Below are 15837 nucleotides of genomic sequence, written 5' to 3' on the forward strand. Positions count from 1 at the left end.
CTCTCCAGCACGTCATGATTTTAGCCCCTTCTGCAGCGGCAGAACGACCTCCATTGAGGCTCAAGTGCTGCCAGTGCCTCTGTTAAGAAGCAGACAGGACACCATGAGCCCACACATGGCAAGTCCAGTGAGCCATTCTCTCTCCAAATCAAAGCCTGAGGATTCTTAGCAAGGGCGTTTAGGTGACCTTAGCATATTATTTCCTAAAATACACACACATTCTCACTTACTCATAAATCCCACAGTCAGAATGGACCGTCCCACAGTCAGAATTGGGTGCAGTCTACAGGGTTTTCTGCACTATGGCAACAGATTATCTGTAACTGGGAGACAGTGAAGCAGTTTATTTCATTTTTCTTTTCCATAAACTGTAGTCAAATGCTCACTGCCATTTAAGGTAACTTTCTGCTTGTTTAAGAATATTCCAGCTGTGTTTATGATGTACCAACATTCTCCTGCCAAAACTTTTGACAAATGAACTGGCAATATTTTCAGGGATGTTGGCCGAGGACAGACTGGATTTAGTCATTAAATCCTCGTTTGTTTTGTTTTATCTGATCAGTGTATTAGGATAGGGCTTTCACTTTTATAATATGTCCACAGAGAGGACTCAGTTTTGACCATGACATTTCAGTCTCGCCCACATAGTACCTAAACATTCAGATTTGTGGAGACGCTTGTCAAATGCCCACTGGGTTATTAACTGTGTTTTGCCATCTTGCTCCGAATACAATAGTCTAATCTCTCGGGGATTTTGCCAGCTATTAAGTTCCAGTATGCACTCAACCTCAGGTAGTGTACACAAATGATGTCTCTAGGCCAATTTTAAATTCACTAACCCGACATCGGGGGTGGTACATTAGAATGTTGAGTTTGATGTCCTGATATTACCTCGATAGCCTGTGTTTAATAAACCCCGGCACTGCTGAAAAGATAGTGAGGAAACCTGGCCGCATTTAGAGCTTTCTTGAGCGGATCAAGAATTTATCAACAAGTTTTCCATAGGTTGACATCTCCTTCCTGCTGCACAAATTATATGAAATTATGCTCCTTCCGTTGAAATATAGCAGGTTGCCCTTGCTCTCTCCAAGAAGTAGCAGGAAAGCAAAGGCCCTGGCATTGTACGTGCTTTCACACATGCCTGTACTTTTTCTCGTTGGTGGTGTTCAGAGCAAGAATTCATTAGTTCTCAAAATTCTGCAGCCAACAGCAAAGGTAGAACACCTGAGTTAAGATATCCTTTCAATTGAAATGACAAGTGTAATAGATGTGTTCCGAAATCTTCTCAGTGACAGGCCTACGTGCTTTCCTTAGATCCTGTCTGTAGGAGGAAATTACTTTGAGAAACCTTTCCCCAGTCAATCATTTATCTGTTTTAGCAGCAAGAAGGCAACCTCACCGAAATAAGAGAAATCCAAGTCCTTTCATTTCTGTTAGCAATCTCTGACATTCTGAAAGTGAAGCCTAAAAATAATTGCAAGGTAAATTACAAATTGGCCACATTTACAGGTGGATTGTGTGTTTGTGTGTGGGGGGTGGGGCTATTATGTATTTGGAGGCTGTAAGACAGTAATACATAGGCTCCCTTGTCTAACGACAACTAAGTTCCTTCATTATTTGGTCACCTGTATCTTTTGTCCCCATTCTGATTTCTCCTGCATTGTGGTGAGTAGCCAAAGAACTAACTGCAGACACAGCACATACAGCATTTTAGAACAGTGAGGGACCGACCCTAGTTCTCAAAACTAGGGTTGACCCTCGTGACTGACCCTAGTCAGCACAGTTGTCCTGTGAAGACTCTGAGCTCCTCTGTAGCCAGAGCTTTTAACAGAATAAGAGGACAATTAAGACCTAATTGTTGCTGCCCAATGGCAAATCACATTGTTGACTTGTAGCAGAAGCCAGCAGTCAGTCTTAGTGGCAGGAGTTTATGTGACCGGGTTAGTGTAAAGCCAAAGATTTGAAGCCTAAATCGTAAAGCCACAATAATATCCTCAGAGGTGTTGAGAAGAAAAGTTAAATCTAGCCCTAGGACTGCCATGACCTCCCGATTTGGAGAAATTACAAAGGTTAACTGATCCAAGAAACTTTGGGTTCTGAAGTTGCTTAACTTCCTGCAGAGTGCCTTAGCGAAATACTTCGACATGAACTCTCCCTTTATAAATGACTCAATAATTTCCTCTCTTAAATAAGTGAACACAACACACAAGACAGAACTTGACAGAGCCCCTAAGGAGACGCCGTCTCTGCACCACTGCCAGCTGTATAAAAAGGTTAAAGAAGTCATCAGATCTGTCAGGTCATTTTGGGGGATGGGATCAGGATTATATAATTGGAAGCAACAGGTGAGCTTTTCCTTGCAGGCTTCATTGACAACAGGGCAGTGGTTGGAGTTGATAGCGAATTTTATTGTTCTATTGCTAATGCTTTTCTTTGGAGACCTGTTAATTGCTATATCTTTCTCACGAAGTTACAAAGTTCTGCTTCTTATGAAATTGTGGTAAATGCATAAACTGTGCCTTATTGATTTCTGTTGACATTTTACATGTTTTTTATGCATTCCTACCCTCCATTTGGAAACTGTCAGTTTGGCACATGTTCCTGGATAATAAGAGCAAATGAAGTGAATGAAGCAATCTTCTTGACTATTAAAAGCAGAGTTAGTCCAGGCTGCACATGCTTTCAAATATATCTCCATTAGAGTATTTGCCTTTGCTTCCATTATAGTCTCAAGATAAGAAATGGGAAAAGAGAAATCTTAGTGTGATTTCCTCTGTTAATGATGTTGGTAATAATCCCAATGTTTCTGAAGAGATATTACTTTGTAACAGATGATAAATTTGGGGCTCTCTCATTTTGGAGCTGAGCACCAGTATGGAAACTGTAGAGGGGCTGTCATCTGCCTCACACTCTATCACACACATCATCTAAATGCCTTAGAGAAGGCTGCTAAATTGCTGTTATTGATGGCAAGAGCTGTAGCCAGGACAGAGACAGGCGTCATGTTTAAATAGTAAGTCTCACCGCTGCTAGAATGTCAGGGAACCACAAGGCAGCCCAGCCTTCCCAGCAAGCTGGCCTTCAGACCCCGTGAGGCCAGCTCACCTGGGAGGTGAATGTGAGATAAGTCTCCCACGTGTGGAGAGATTTTGCGTATTAAAAATTATAGCATGATGCAAAAAAAAAATGCATTGACTTATTTTCATGACTGGATGTTGGTGTGCTTTGGGGGAAAGGGGTAGACGTTGCTTTTCTTACTGCTGTTTGATTAAAAAATGCTAAGACAGTATTGACTTGATAATCTCACCAGGTACACATGCAGAGCAAAAGAAGAAAATACATTTTATGCCTCATCTATTGATCTCCACCAGCCAAGCAGTCTGCTGGTTATTTGGGTATAGAACGTTCTGTTTTGTGGCCACAGGGGCCCGAGTATCACATTGTTGATGCCGGAATTCCGTTTTCCTGAACTCACTCCGAGATGACAACAGGCTTCAGCCCCTCAGTGTTTAGATCTGCTTCATTTGGAAATCTTTTAAGTAGTAATAATAATAATGTTTTGAGGAAATTGAGTGGAACACTAAATTATTCTCTGATACCTAAGTTCAAACTGTGCAAGGCTAAAGAAGCTGAAAATCAATGCACTTTTAAAGTCATTAGAGATCATAAATGAAATAAGCCTGCGTTGCTTTAGCTCAGCTTTTAGTGCACTGTGGTATTATTATAAAATCAGCCCAAATCTGCATTAATTTCACAGTCTTTTTCTCTGAGGAGCCCAAGGGTGTGTGATGAATAAAATGTAAATTTCAGAAGGCAGTGTTTTTATTAGTGAAAAGGGCAGTGAGTCGTGTAGTTGAAGCAGTGACCTGCATGGTGGCGACACTGCTCCGGGAGCAGGGACAGGCAGGGGGAGTCCAGTAATTTCACAGCACAAGAACAGGACAGCCCTGGGGAGCACGGTGGGTGTCACGAGAGACATCCAGAGACATGTGCATTGTCTTGTGTATGTTGGATTTCAGATCAGATCTCTGATCCGTACCAGAAAGTCACAACTTTGAAAAGTCAAGCAGAATTCATGCAAATAGAAAGTCCAGTGCAGATTTTTAGATTTTATAGGCCCTATGAATATTCTCAGAATAACAGCACTGTTTTTGTTCATAAATCGTAATTATTAAATAGTTTGTACAGGATTTGGGTACCTTTGTTTGCCTTTGAATAGCATTGATGTGTATTTGTACAAACATATATATTTTTAACTACCCAGAAGAGAGTAGGTATATTTATATGCTGACATATTGAGCTTGTGGAATTTATTTGCTAATTTGCCCTTGGTGTGAGAATTTTATTATGTGCTGCCTAAAAATCAACGCTGAGATTGGAAATATAAAGCCCTAATGTATGGATGCCCGAAGTAAAGACAGTCAGCCAAGGAGAAAATGTAAAAGAGCAACTTTTTATTTTAGAAAATGCAAACTAGATCTTGCTAATTTCAAACCCTGTGGCTAAAAAAAAAAAAAAAGTACTCAACTTCCTTCCCCTAGTCTCCATTTTAAAAAATAAACTAATAAATAAATAAATCTTTCTGCTTTGGTCAGATTAGCAAGTCAGCACTGTGAGTAAAAAGCAAAATAAGATAAAACCAAAGAGAGAAGTTGTTTATTTTTATGTACTACTGAGAACAGTGTCGTCCTGTGGCAGTTCTCGTAGACTGTGTTGGTTTAACAAGCGTCCAACCCTTTTGTCTTGTTGTTTTTTGTCTTTCCTGCTCCCTGTCCCCTTGTTTCCCACAGGCTGTGCGTTTGTCACATTTTCTACAAGGGCAATGGCACAGAATGCAATCAAAGCCATGCATCAGTCTCAGACCATGGAGGTACTGTATCATCTGCCCTTTCTTTGTTTTCTTTGTGCAAATGATGGGGAATGGTAAAGCAATTCTCTCCTGTGTGGATTGTTCACATGACAATCACAGATTTCAACTTTCACCATCTCTCTTTTTTTCATTTGTCCATATTCATTCTCTCTCTCCGCCCCTCCCATTCTCCCTCCCCTCTGCCCTCTTTTCTCCCTCTCCTCTCTCACCCTCCTCTTCTCTCCTCCTCTCTCTCCTTCTCTCTCTGAATTTTTCCCCTAATGACTTGAAATGCATTTAGTAAGACCTTGCACTTGCTCTGCATTATTTTTTGAGCCTTTGATTGCAGCGGCACGGGTCCTGCAATGTAAAGTCATGATGCAATTGAAGCCAAGCATCGTTCTGTACCCAGAGGGTCCAGTCCATCCCCAGCCCCAGTGTGGTACAGATTAAACAGCCCCCACTCCAAATTGCAGCTTGCCCTGTGCTAAATCACAGGGCGCTTTTTTTTTTTTTCCAAGTGGGGTAAAGTTATCTTTAGTCAAACAGAATTGTGTTTGTGCATCAAGAATGTTGGAGAAAGTTCCGATTTCTCCCACTTCATTCACCCAGTGAAAATGTTCATGTATGAGAATCCCTTGATTTGTCTCCTTACTAAAAAAATGAACAACAAAGAACAATAAAGGCTCAAATTTGATCTCCTAATGAGAGATAGTGGCTTTAGGGGAAGATGAATTTGCTGGTGTGGGTGTTCGCCCACAGATGTAGATAGATGGCTGTGTACTTTTAGTCTGTGATTTGGGTCATGGCCTTTCAGAATTTTGCACAAAAGCATTCCAAGAGTGATATGCTGTTACTTATTCTGTATTGTCTAATAGAGCCATTGGGAGTGCATGTTCTGCTGTATTATGTACACTGTATCTTTGTGTATGGGTGATCTTTTCTGGAGGTGGCCTTGTGGTGTTATCTGAAGTTACGTTTTCACCTTTTGAAAAAAAAAGAAAATATTTTCAATTTTATTTAATGTGCAAACATTTCTTTCTTGATTGTTTGAGCTTTTTTTAACCTCCATTTGGGGGGAGGGCTTATTTTTTTGTTCGTTTGTTTTGTTTGTTTTTTGCAATGCTGCATCTCCCAAAGCATGCTGGGGGCTAAGTGATCATTACGCGTCATGTTTTGTGGGCAACTTTTTTATAGTGAGCCAAAAAGGTGGGTGGAAAGGGGGGAGAGGAGTGTGCATGGCGTTGTCATTCAGTGTTTACTGTAACTCTTCTGAGTTTTGGTATCAGCATTGCAAAGCCTATTGTCTTTTTCGAACTTCATTTTGACTTTGATATTCTTAACATATCTTATATAATCACTGTCTTTTCCTTTCAGTGCAATGCATTTTTAAGACACTCACACCCCCACCTGAAGGCAAGCTCAGGTGAAAATCTGCCATGATAGGAGATACTTAGCAGGATTTGAAATATCTAGGAGTCGAATCTCCAACAACCTGCAATTACACATGTGATGATTTTGTCCTCCCACCCCTACCTTCTGTGAGGTTGCTCTGTTAAGACAGATCAGTCTGATTTCCAGCCACATTTCAGTTTGGAGATTAAAAGGGAATCATCATTAGAAAAAAAAAATTTTACCTGTATTTATTTTCTTCCACATATATGTTTCATCCTTATTTTTATTTCCTATAAGTTAGTAATTTCTCCCTAAACTGGTCTCAGCTTAGATCATTTTTTAACCTGAATTCTTTAGCTCCATTAGAAACACTGCCACCTAATTCGTTCACTCACCACCACCCACCCCAGGAAAGCCACAGAGAATAATGAGATGGGGGCCCGTGTTCTTCTGTGTTACTACGGAAGGAAAGATCAAGTGTATAAAGCAGAACAAGGGATGAACGCAACCAAGAAAATAATAGGCTCTCATAATGAAAAGAATCTGCTTAGAGAGAAAGAGTTATATTTATTCTTAAGAAATCCTTGGTCCTTTGTTATTAATATCTCTTATAAAAAATCAAATTTGGTGTACTTGTTTTTAAATCAGGACATCCATGCTTTAGCAAAGGGGTCCTCCATCACTTAAACTTCTTGTTTCAAAAATATTGACATCTAAATGAAAAATTATATATTATGTGGTCACATGATAGCTGTGCAACTAAAGTTGTTTTTTTTTTATTAATTACATTATTTTCAGGACTCTGTCTCACATCTTTAACCAAGATGTACTATCTAAGAGATTCGAATTGAAAATGAGGGGATGTTAAAGTTTAAGATAATATGTTTTAAAAATAACTAATTTTTACATTGTACTTTCCATTTCTCCAATCTTTTCCCTTCTTCTTTTTCCCTTCCATGGTTGAAAACGAGTCATTTTTGAACTAGAGTCATTGGCCTAATTTTCTGCTTTGACTTCACTTTTTGGTATTTAAGGAAGGAAGCAAGCACAGTACGTGTACTGTTAGGAGGAGATGCTCTGATTTGGTATGGAGCAAATTTTATGCAACCACCCTTTTCCATACAACATAGAAATTTCCATCGTCAGAGTAGGTTGCATTTTTTTCAAGTGATAAACTACTGAAATATGGAGCCTATGAAGAAAAATGAATGATAGACCTTTTTAAATGGTGGAGATATTCTTTTTATGCAGTTTACTGACATTCTAATATTCAGCACTGTACTGGCTACCAGAGCTGAAGACCCGTATGCTGGGAGTTCAACATTGCAGCGGCCTCCTCATTTTTCTCATATTTTTTTGCTAATAACACACATGATGGCCTCACATATTCATGGCTACAACCCCTCTAACTACCCAGGGTGATAAGAAAAAAAAATGTAAGTTTCTTTTCCAGGAAAAGGAAAAATGAGCCAAAAGGAAGGGAAGAGGAAAATTCATTAAATAGAAATACAAAATTTCTGAGAGGAGAGAGTTCTATTCTCACGCTGAGTTTCAATAAAAGTTTTTTTTTTTTTTTAATCGCTTGGCTAGAATTACTTCTTATTACCTCAGCAAAATTTAACAGTTATAATTGTGTTGAAATGTGTAGGCAAGACAGGCTAAGAGAGAATGAGTGGGAAGGGAGGAGAGAGGTTTCTGCTGACTGCTTACCGAGAGGCAAATGCTTAAAGGTGCTTTTGAAAGGGACTTTTCATGCTTGAGGTCTGAGGCCTTATTTTCCCTAATGATTTTACTCTCTCAAACACAAATCCAGCCTCGTTTCTAACCCTTGGCCATTTCTCACCATCGGTCCTGGAAGAAGCTGCTAGAATAGTGAGATTCATTAGGAACAGGAGCCCAGTGGCATCCCCCTGCCATGTAAGGTCTAGCTCCTTTGGCTACAATAGACTTCAGATTTTTTGCATTTGCAATTACCCTGGCAATTGAGTAGATGCCACACAGAAGGGAAAGTTTCAGAAAACCTGGCAACCTTTCTGTTGGTCAATGCCCATGTTCTCCAAATATCTCCCTCCTTCATCCAGGTTCCAAAAACAAACCTACTTCCCCCTGTTATATTGCTGGATCTGTTGAATTCTCACGGTTCCAAAATGCGTAACTGTAAATTGGAACGAATGAGCAAAAATACACAAATGTGAGAGGTTTCCAGTCCCATTACAGCTCTGCCCCTTTGTCCCCTGATCACACGTGGCGACAGGCACACATGCAATGACAAGTCTTTCAGACAGGGCAACCCTGAAGCTTAGTGAAGGGACATTGCTAAGGCCTCTCGTCTTTCTGACAGTGCTGGGAAGGTTGAAGGAACACATGAAAGAGGAGGAAAGGCAGTTTCATAATCAGAGCAACAAAGCAAATGGCTTCACTGACCACCAGATCCCCCCAAAATCAATGACAGTATCTGGAATATTCTGTTGGTGGTACTATTCAGAGAAGAAGAAGGACTATCAAATCACTTTAAAAACATTCCAGACTATTCCATGTGCTCCAAGATAGTTTAGAAAGCTAGATCCCATGCTGAGTGTCGTGAGGACTCAACCAGGCTGTAACTCCTTCTTCACTTTCCGATGTGTCTGACCACAGGGCTGCTCTTCACCCATCGTGGTGAAGTTCGCTGACACTCAGAAGGACAAAGAGCAAAGGCGCCTGCAACAGCAGCTCGCGCAGCAGATGCAACAGCTCAACACTGCCACCTGGGGGAACCTGACAGGCCTGGGCGGCCTCACCCCGCAGTACCTGGCGGTAAGTGCTGGACAAGCCAGTCAGGACGCAGAGGCATTGACTTGCCCCCTCAGTGTGCTAAGGAATTCACTTGCAGGACATTTTGAACCTCAGGAAAGTATTGGGATCAGCATGGATGCAGAGTATTTTCCGAGTCACCTTGATTAGCAGAAGGACATGACTAATTGAATTCTTGCCTAATGTGGGCTGCGCTGAGTCCCACAAGGCCAAATTTCTAACCTGAGTTTCAAAAATGACACGACATCCTGCATTTGAAGGGGTGCAGCATGCCTTATTATAGGTGACTGTTGAAGGATTCTGAGATAGCCATGGTAGGGAACGTACCACCTCACAGGTGATTCCAATCCAGAGAGAGACCTTGGATGAAATCCCCTGGGAACTTCCATCCCATGAGCCTCAGCTCTCCTGTGAGACTTTGTCAACTAAATCAAGTGTTTCTCACCTTATCTATTTGAAACCCAAACCATAGTTCCTCTTTCAATCCTAATATACCCAGTTTTTTCTTTCAGCCATCCCTTACATTTTATTACTTCCAAGCTTTCATTTTCTAGTTTTTCCTTTGTGATACCAATTTCGTTCACTCTGTCAGCATCTTCATTAAAATACAGTGACCAGAATTAAGATAACTCCCTATTAAGATCGAAACAGCAGAGTAGTCACACCCTAGTGTGAGCTTTAAAATATCTGACTGTAGATTGAATAGAGCTGCATCTGTGAGCCCCATGTCAGACATGAACTAGAAAGCAGCTGACTAGCCAGTATTCCAAGTTAGCACTGATTTTTATTTGAACCATGCTACAAGCAGAACCATATTTCTAATTTGGAACCTAAGTGCTAGACTTCACACAAATTAATAAAATTTTATATTGTGGGACTGGGCTTTTATTCCAACCTCTATCACTGTATGTGTGTGTTGGTCAAGAGGGGACCCTAATCCTGTTCTTTGTCACTGTAACTGTCCCTCCGAGGAGCCAGTCATCCATTAGCCTTACGTAGCAGAACCTATCTGTTCTGTCAGATAGCCCTGCCTGTGACCTTGAAAGAGGCATTCACCTGGCTGGTTGTACAGGTGAGGAAAGGTTCAAGGAGGTTGCAGGAGTCTGCCCAGGACTGTGCTGCCACTGCTAGTCAGGGATTCCCACCTTGCCTGTTCTCACTGTCCTGTCTCGCTGCTTCTCTGAGAGCAGAAAAGGCTCTTGTTCCTTTTTCACCACCCCATGCCCAGTGGGGTCTGGCTTATTACTAAAGCTGTTCATTACACGTTTACTCAAGAAATGAGGAGCACACTTCTCCCACCTCCACCTGAATCCTTCAAAGCACTGACCGAGTTTCCTGTCATCTCACCACTTCTCATCTCCACAAAGACAGCACAGAGGATTTCCTGAGATGTCTTGCTAAAATCTCTGTATGTTTCAGCCTATCTTTGTTTTGCTCTATCCACCTAGAAACTTTATGAAAAAAGAAACGAGTCTTGTCTAACAAATTTTTTCCCACACACTTGTGTTTTCCAGTGGCTCAAAGAGCATCTGTTTAATCACACATGCCAGAATGTATATCAGAGATGATGTAAAACACACCTTTCATAGTTTCTAAGGATGCAGCTCCCCACTCCCCCATTCCTGCAAACCAAGACACAGATGTCTGTCCCCGGTCTTCTGGCATATGTCCCATGCCCCTCAGCTTACAAAAATTCCTGCCACATGTTTCTTTGATCACATCTGCAAATTATTTCTCTACCCTGAAAGAGAATTTATCTCAGCCTCATTTATTAAAGCAGGTTTTCATGCACTCCTAGCGGTGCTTTCTCCTACAGGGGCTTTCATTCCTTCCCAGCCATGTTAGTTCTGCCCCCTTCAATTAAAAGTCTTATCTCTCTGAAAGGACCCTGGGCCTTAAAGCCTTTCCTCCCTCCCAGTTGAGGGGTGGCCTCTGACCCTGGCTCACCAGCGAATGGTTATCAGTGTAAAGAATCCTTGGCAACAGTTTAATGACACTCCCTGTGGTTCCACTTACCTCATTTTTAGGACATATATCCTCTATGTCAATCTCAATTTTAATTTTGCAAAGTATCTAATAGGAGGGAGTAAGGATTTGCAGCCACAGAAATGGGAAACTCAAGAAATCAAAATAAGGGATTTCTCTCTATCAAATTTGGATAATCTCTAGCTTCTGTCTCTCCCTCTTCCTCACTCTCTTCAGAACTGTGGGTAATACCTAGGTAACACAATCTTACAAGTCAAGGGTGCGAGTGAATCTTACAGACATTTTTCTGGCAAGGTTAATCCCCATAATGTCTTTGTACCTAAGACTCAGGTTTAACCAGCCGCTGATACTCTGCTCCACTCAATGCTTTGAAGTTAATTAATTAATGTCCATTTTAAGTCATATCCAATTGTAGAATTTTCTTCTTATTAAACTGAAGATGTCTACAACGTAACCAGAGGAATGACAGTGTGTTCTACACAATGTTTTGCAGAGCTCCAGATACATTCTGAGAACTGTTTTCAAAATGCATCTTGATTCTCCTAAGCATATAGTATCACATCATTGTTTCAGTAGCAAGTTAGGTAAATCTATGCTTTTGTGTCTCTTTGTACCTCTCATTGTAGGAGAGAACTGTATGCCTACTCCCATATGCCAGCTATGTCCCATATTGATGGGCTTTCCCAAAAAGAGAATACCAGTAAATCTAGATAAACCTTTATTATAGCATCTGAGTTGACCTGTAATTCAAGTGAACGGGACAAATACAGGACCATTATAGGACATGCCTTTACCTTGTGGCATCAACTATTTCTACATTGGGGGAAGTGTATTTTTCAAAGCTCTAGGGGAAAATGCAGAGACCTCTTCACAGCTATGTTCATTTCTTTGGAAGAAGATACTGACATATTTATAATACTTACTACACATAAAGACTTGTGATATACAGAAGAATAGCAGCGAGCCTTGTGAGTTTTGGCAGGTTGTATGTTTCTCTGTGCCAGTTGAGACCACCATGAAGAGGGTGAGCATTATCTTGGACATAAAGAACATGCCTGTGAATCGGTCCATTTATGTCTGGAGTTATCCTGATGTCTCTCAGTGAATCCATGTGATCTTATAAAGGAAAGCAGAAGAGACCAAGGGATAGACTTTGATTGACAGAGATGAGTTACGGTAACTGCTAGACTGCGGAGAGCGAGCATTAGTCACGCCATGTTGGTTTCAATAGATTTAACACCTGGCTGTTAAAGAGACTAAATTGATTAATTGTTTTAAGGCAGCAATGTTATTGAGTTTCCCCGGTGTCTGTGTTTCTTAATAGCAATTAGGCATTAATATGGATCACAGAGCCAACTCTAGCAAACTTCAATCCTTTAATAGGCAAAAGTGACCAACTATAGAAATGTAAAGGAAACTGGTTGTGCCCCCAGTGTCATCTGGAAGTGACTTTGTCATCTTCTCCACTTTGTTTTGATGGTATACCTTTACCTTCCGTTTGCAGCTCCTCCAGCAGGCCACCTCCTCCAGCAACCTGGGTGCATTCAGCGGTATTCAGCAAATGGCAGGTAAGTCCTCAGACATGCCTTCCCTTCTGACCCTGCTGGTGTCTGCATGTTGGGTGGGCTCAGAGGGCAAAGAAAGGAAGCACAGAAATAAAAGAAGGAAAGTAATTACCAGCCCCCTTCACTTTCTGTCTTAGGTGTTAAAATTAGAATCAGCAGCTCAGAAGTTGCTCTCCTATACCTTTGGCATCCCAGCAATTATATCTGAATTCCTATTCAGTGTACTTGAGTTGTTTACTTAAAAAAAAGGGGGGGGGGATTGATTTACTAGGGAATTTCCAACAAGACTCTATCCAGGGCAGCTAAAATGATTGACATCCTTCGAAAATTTTAATAATGGCAAGTCAATAAAAATGTTCTGACCTCCGTAATGAAAGCCAAGATTGCAGGCCTATCTTTGATACCGTTCGTATTCCCTTGATAGCCACAGACAATTAACAGGGTTCCGTTTTTACTTTAGAAGCCCAGTTGAGAGAATTGTGCATCAGAAGCTTTCATGGGAAAGTAAAATCTTTGTTCTGGAAAAAATCAAAGTGTGACTATATTTGAAAGCAGGCTCATGAAAGAGTCCTTTTCATAATGAGCTGGGTGCACAGTAGCTGAGGTGCAGCATCTAGTGAGAGGTCACTCATAGGGTGTCACCTTCCAGACTGCTTGGTACCCCAACTTACCATGGGCTGGGAAGCAGCCTGTCCCATAAAACAGAACATAGGTACTGCCAGCCTGCTACGAGGAGCCAGGAGGAAGCCTTTCCCTTGTTTGATCCAAAAAAGATGGGAGAGACAGGGCAAGGAGGAGGAAGAGATTTGAGGCATATTAGAATCAAGCAGTTTGTCTTATTCAAGGACGCCCTGAGTCAATGCAAGGAAACCTGAATGTGCGGAATTAAAGGAAGACGTCTCTTTCTCTCCTTATGAAAACTCCATTATTCTCATTTCTTTTCTCCCCCAAATACATATCTTTGGATTTTTTTTTCCTTGTTTCACTTTGAATGGATCCAGAAAGACTTCTGATGAGCGAACATAGGTTTCTCTGCGCATGTTCTCTGCTTGCCAGCCTGCCCTTCAGTGTGGCCTCACAGGCTAATGGTAACTTGTCTCACTGGACACATCAGCCTGCAGTAAAAATATTGCTGAATTATTCGTTGCACTTTAAATCTGCTGGTTCTGTCAGCTTGTTCTGTTATAGTGTGTTGGGGGTTACTAGAAAAAAATAGATTTCCAAATGATAGTAGTTCAATCAATCCATGCTGCCTTTATGAATACAGTTTGGGAAGCTGGCCTTGAAGCTAAGAATCACATTGGATGGTTAGTTTATTTTTAGTTTTGTGAAGGGAATTGGGAGACATAAGTAAAATATTCAGGGAGTTTTCTGTGTTTTTAAAAGAAAAAGCCTCCAGATTGCAAGCACTAAAATAAATGCTGAGGTTTATCACATTTTCAGCCAAGGCAGGAATTTTTTTTCTTCTAAGAGCCTGGGCCCACACAGATTCAAAATTAGGCTCTTTTCTGAGAGAAGGCCCTAGGCTTTCCCATTCCCACATTGGAATTATGCAAAGAAGATCACTGAGTTTTGAGGCTACTGTCAAGTGTGTCTTCCCTGATGGACAGAGCACCCTGTCAGTTTTCATTAGACTCTGTTCCTCTGCTTGACCAGCTTCAGGTCGGGGTGTTCGTATTTACATGCTCTGCGTACGGAGAAACCATGGGTATTCGGGAGTCACCTTAGTGGGTGCATGGAGCAGATGGCATTCTGCAAAATGCTCTGGGCTTTCCAAAACGGCCCTTTCTCAAACCTTCAACATGTTAAATTGAGCACGCCAGTCTGCACAGGCTATAAGTTCCAGTGAGGAGCAGTCTTTTATCTACCATTACCTTGAATAGAGTATAACGAGGTAGATGTCAAGTCTCTGCTTGGCAGTTTCTAGAAAGGTTGACTTTCATTCCTATAGATAAACAAGTCTCATCTTCCAGAAAATTGGAAGCATTATGGTTTCGGTATTTATTTCTTCAGTAAAACTATTTGGCCTCCTGTGCACTAGTCTTCTCCTCAAAGTAGTGCCTGCCTTTTGTCTCTGCCTGAAAGCTAAGCCAGTATTTTCAAATAAACAAGGTAGGTTGGTAATAGAGGTCTCTTCCTACAGAAAGTGTCTCCAGCTCCTCCAATATGGGAAGGATGTGCCTCTTCCAGGTTCCCCTGAAGCTCTCTAATCTTAACTTCTTCCTTTACTTCTGAATATTCCTTAATCTTCCTGCTCCTTGCTATACTCTGAGCTCTGAGAGGACCTGGCCTGGACTGATAGACTCAGCCCTCCTGTTTCTAACCGGTGTTCGTGACTGTTTTTGACTGCAAATTTATGTTTTGGAGTCATTCCTAATGGACTGTACATGGAATCCTCAGTGATTAAATTAAGAAATTTGGCATTAGCCTTACTTATAAGCCCCATAACAAGTCAACTATCTTCACAAGTGAGTTGTGGAAGATTTGGAAATGAAGAACTTGTACAGTATCAAACATGTTATGGAGCATGTGGCATATAACACATCCAAGGGAAGTGATGTGCAGGAACTAAGCAGTCATCCATCCCAGCTCCACCTGAGGTTGGCTTGCTTGTTGAGTGATTGAGATTGTGGCCTGGTGAGAGTAGGCACCTACACAATTCAAATCCAGCTTTTACGTCTCACTGTGCCACATAATAACTCCACATATAAAATTCAAGCACTCCAGCTTGGAACTCTACCACCAAACAGAGTGAAATATCATTTCGGAAACAATAATATTTTGTTGTGAGCACCTCTCAAAACATAATGGTCTGTCCCTTCAGGAGATTGAGGTTTATTACCAGCATCTAAAATGGCTCATTTCAATGAGTAAAACACTTTCTGCTTGAGGAGAAAATAAAATAAAGCAAAAAAGAAACAGAAAAATTCTAGATGACAAGTTGCTAAGTACTTACATCAATAAAATCAAATGAGACATCTGTATTTTTCCCAGAAAAAAGTCTTGCCATTTTCTTTTCAAACCAAACTTCAAATGTATTTCATGATTTTATAAAAAGGAAACCTTTACTAAACATGGAATTTAAAAGCAGGAAATAGATTAAGATCCGAATCTTTATAATCTGGATGCCTTTATGTGTATATTTTGCACATCCTTGAAGTTCATTGATTTTATTTTCCTTCTTAAAACTTCTGATGAAAGCATGTCTGTATCTCATTCAGCTGTGATATTTCTTCCATGAATTTCTGA

General features: G+C 40.9%; 1 protein-coding gene across 15 annotated transcripts in view; it reads left to right on the forward strand.

The window, feature by feature from the left end:
• The window catches only part of CELF2 (CUGBP Elav-like family member 2), a 591625-nt gene that overhangs the window by 524877 nt on the left and 50911 nt on the right, over positions 1-15837 (forward strand). For all 15 annotated transcript variants that reach the window (XM_054695080.1, XM_054695077.1, XM_054695079.1 and 12 more), the window contains 3 exons: positions 4791-4870; positions 8882-9040; positions 12528-12591. In XM_054695080.1, the coding sequence (XP_054551055.1) occupies positions 4791-4870; positions 8882-9040; positions 12528-12591 (303 nt within the window). The remainder of the gene's footprint in view (positions 1-4790; positions 4871-8881; positions 9041-12527; positions 12592-15837) is intronic.

This window comes from Talpa occidentalis, unplaced genomic scaffold (assembly GCF_014898055.3).
Source record: "Talpa occidentalis isolate TD23 unplaced genomic scaffold, MPIMG_talOcc4v2.1 talOcc4.14, whole genome shotgun sequence".
Taxonomy (NCBI): domain Eukaryota; kingdom Metazoa; phylum Chordata; class Mammalia; order Eulipotyphla; family Talpidae; genus Talpa; species Talpa occidentalis.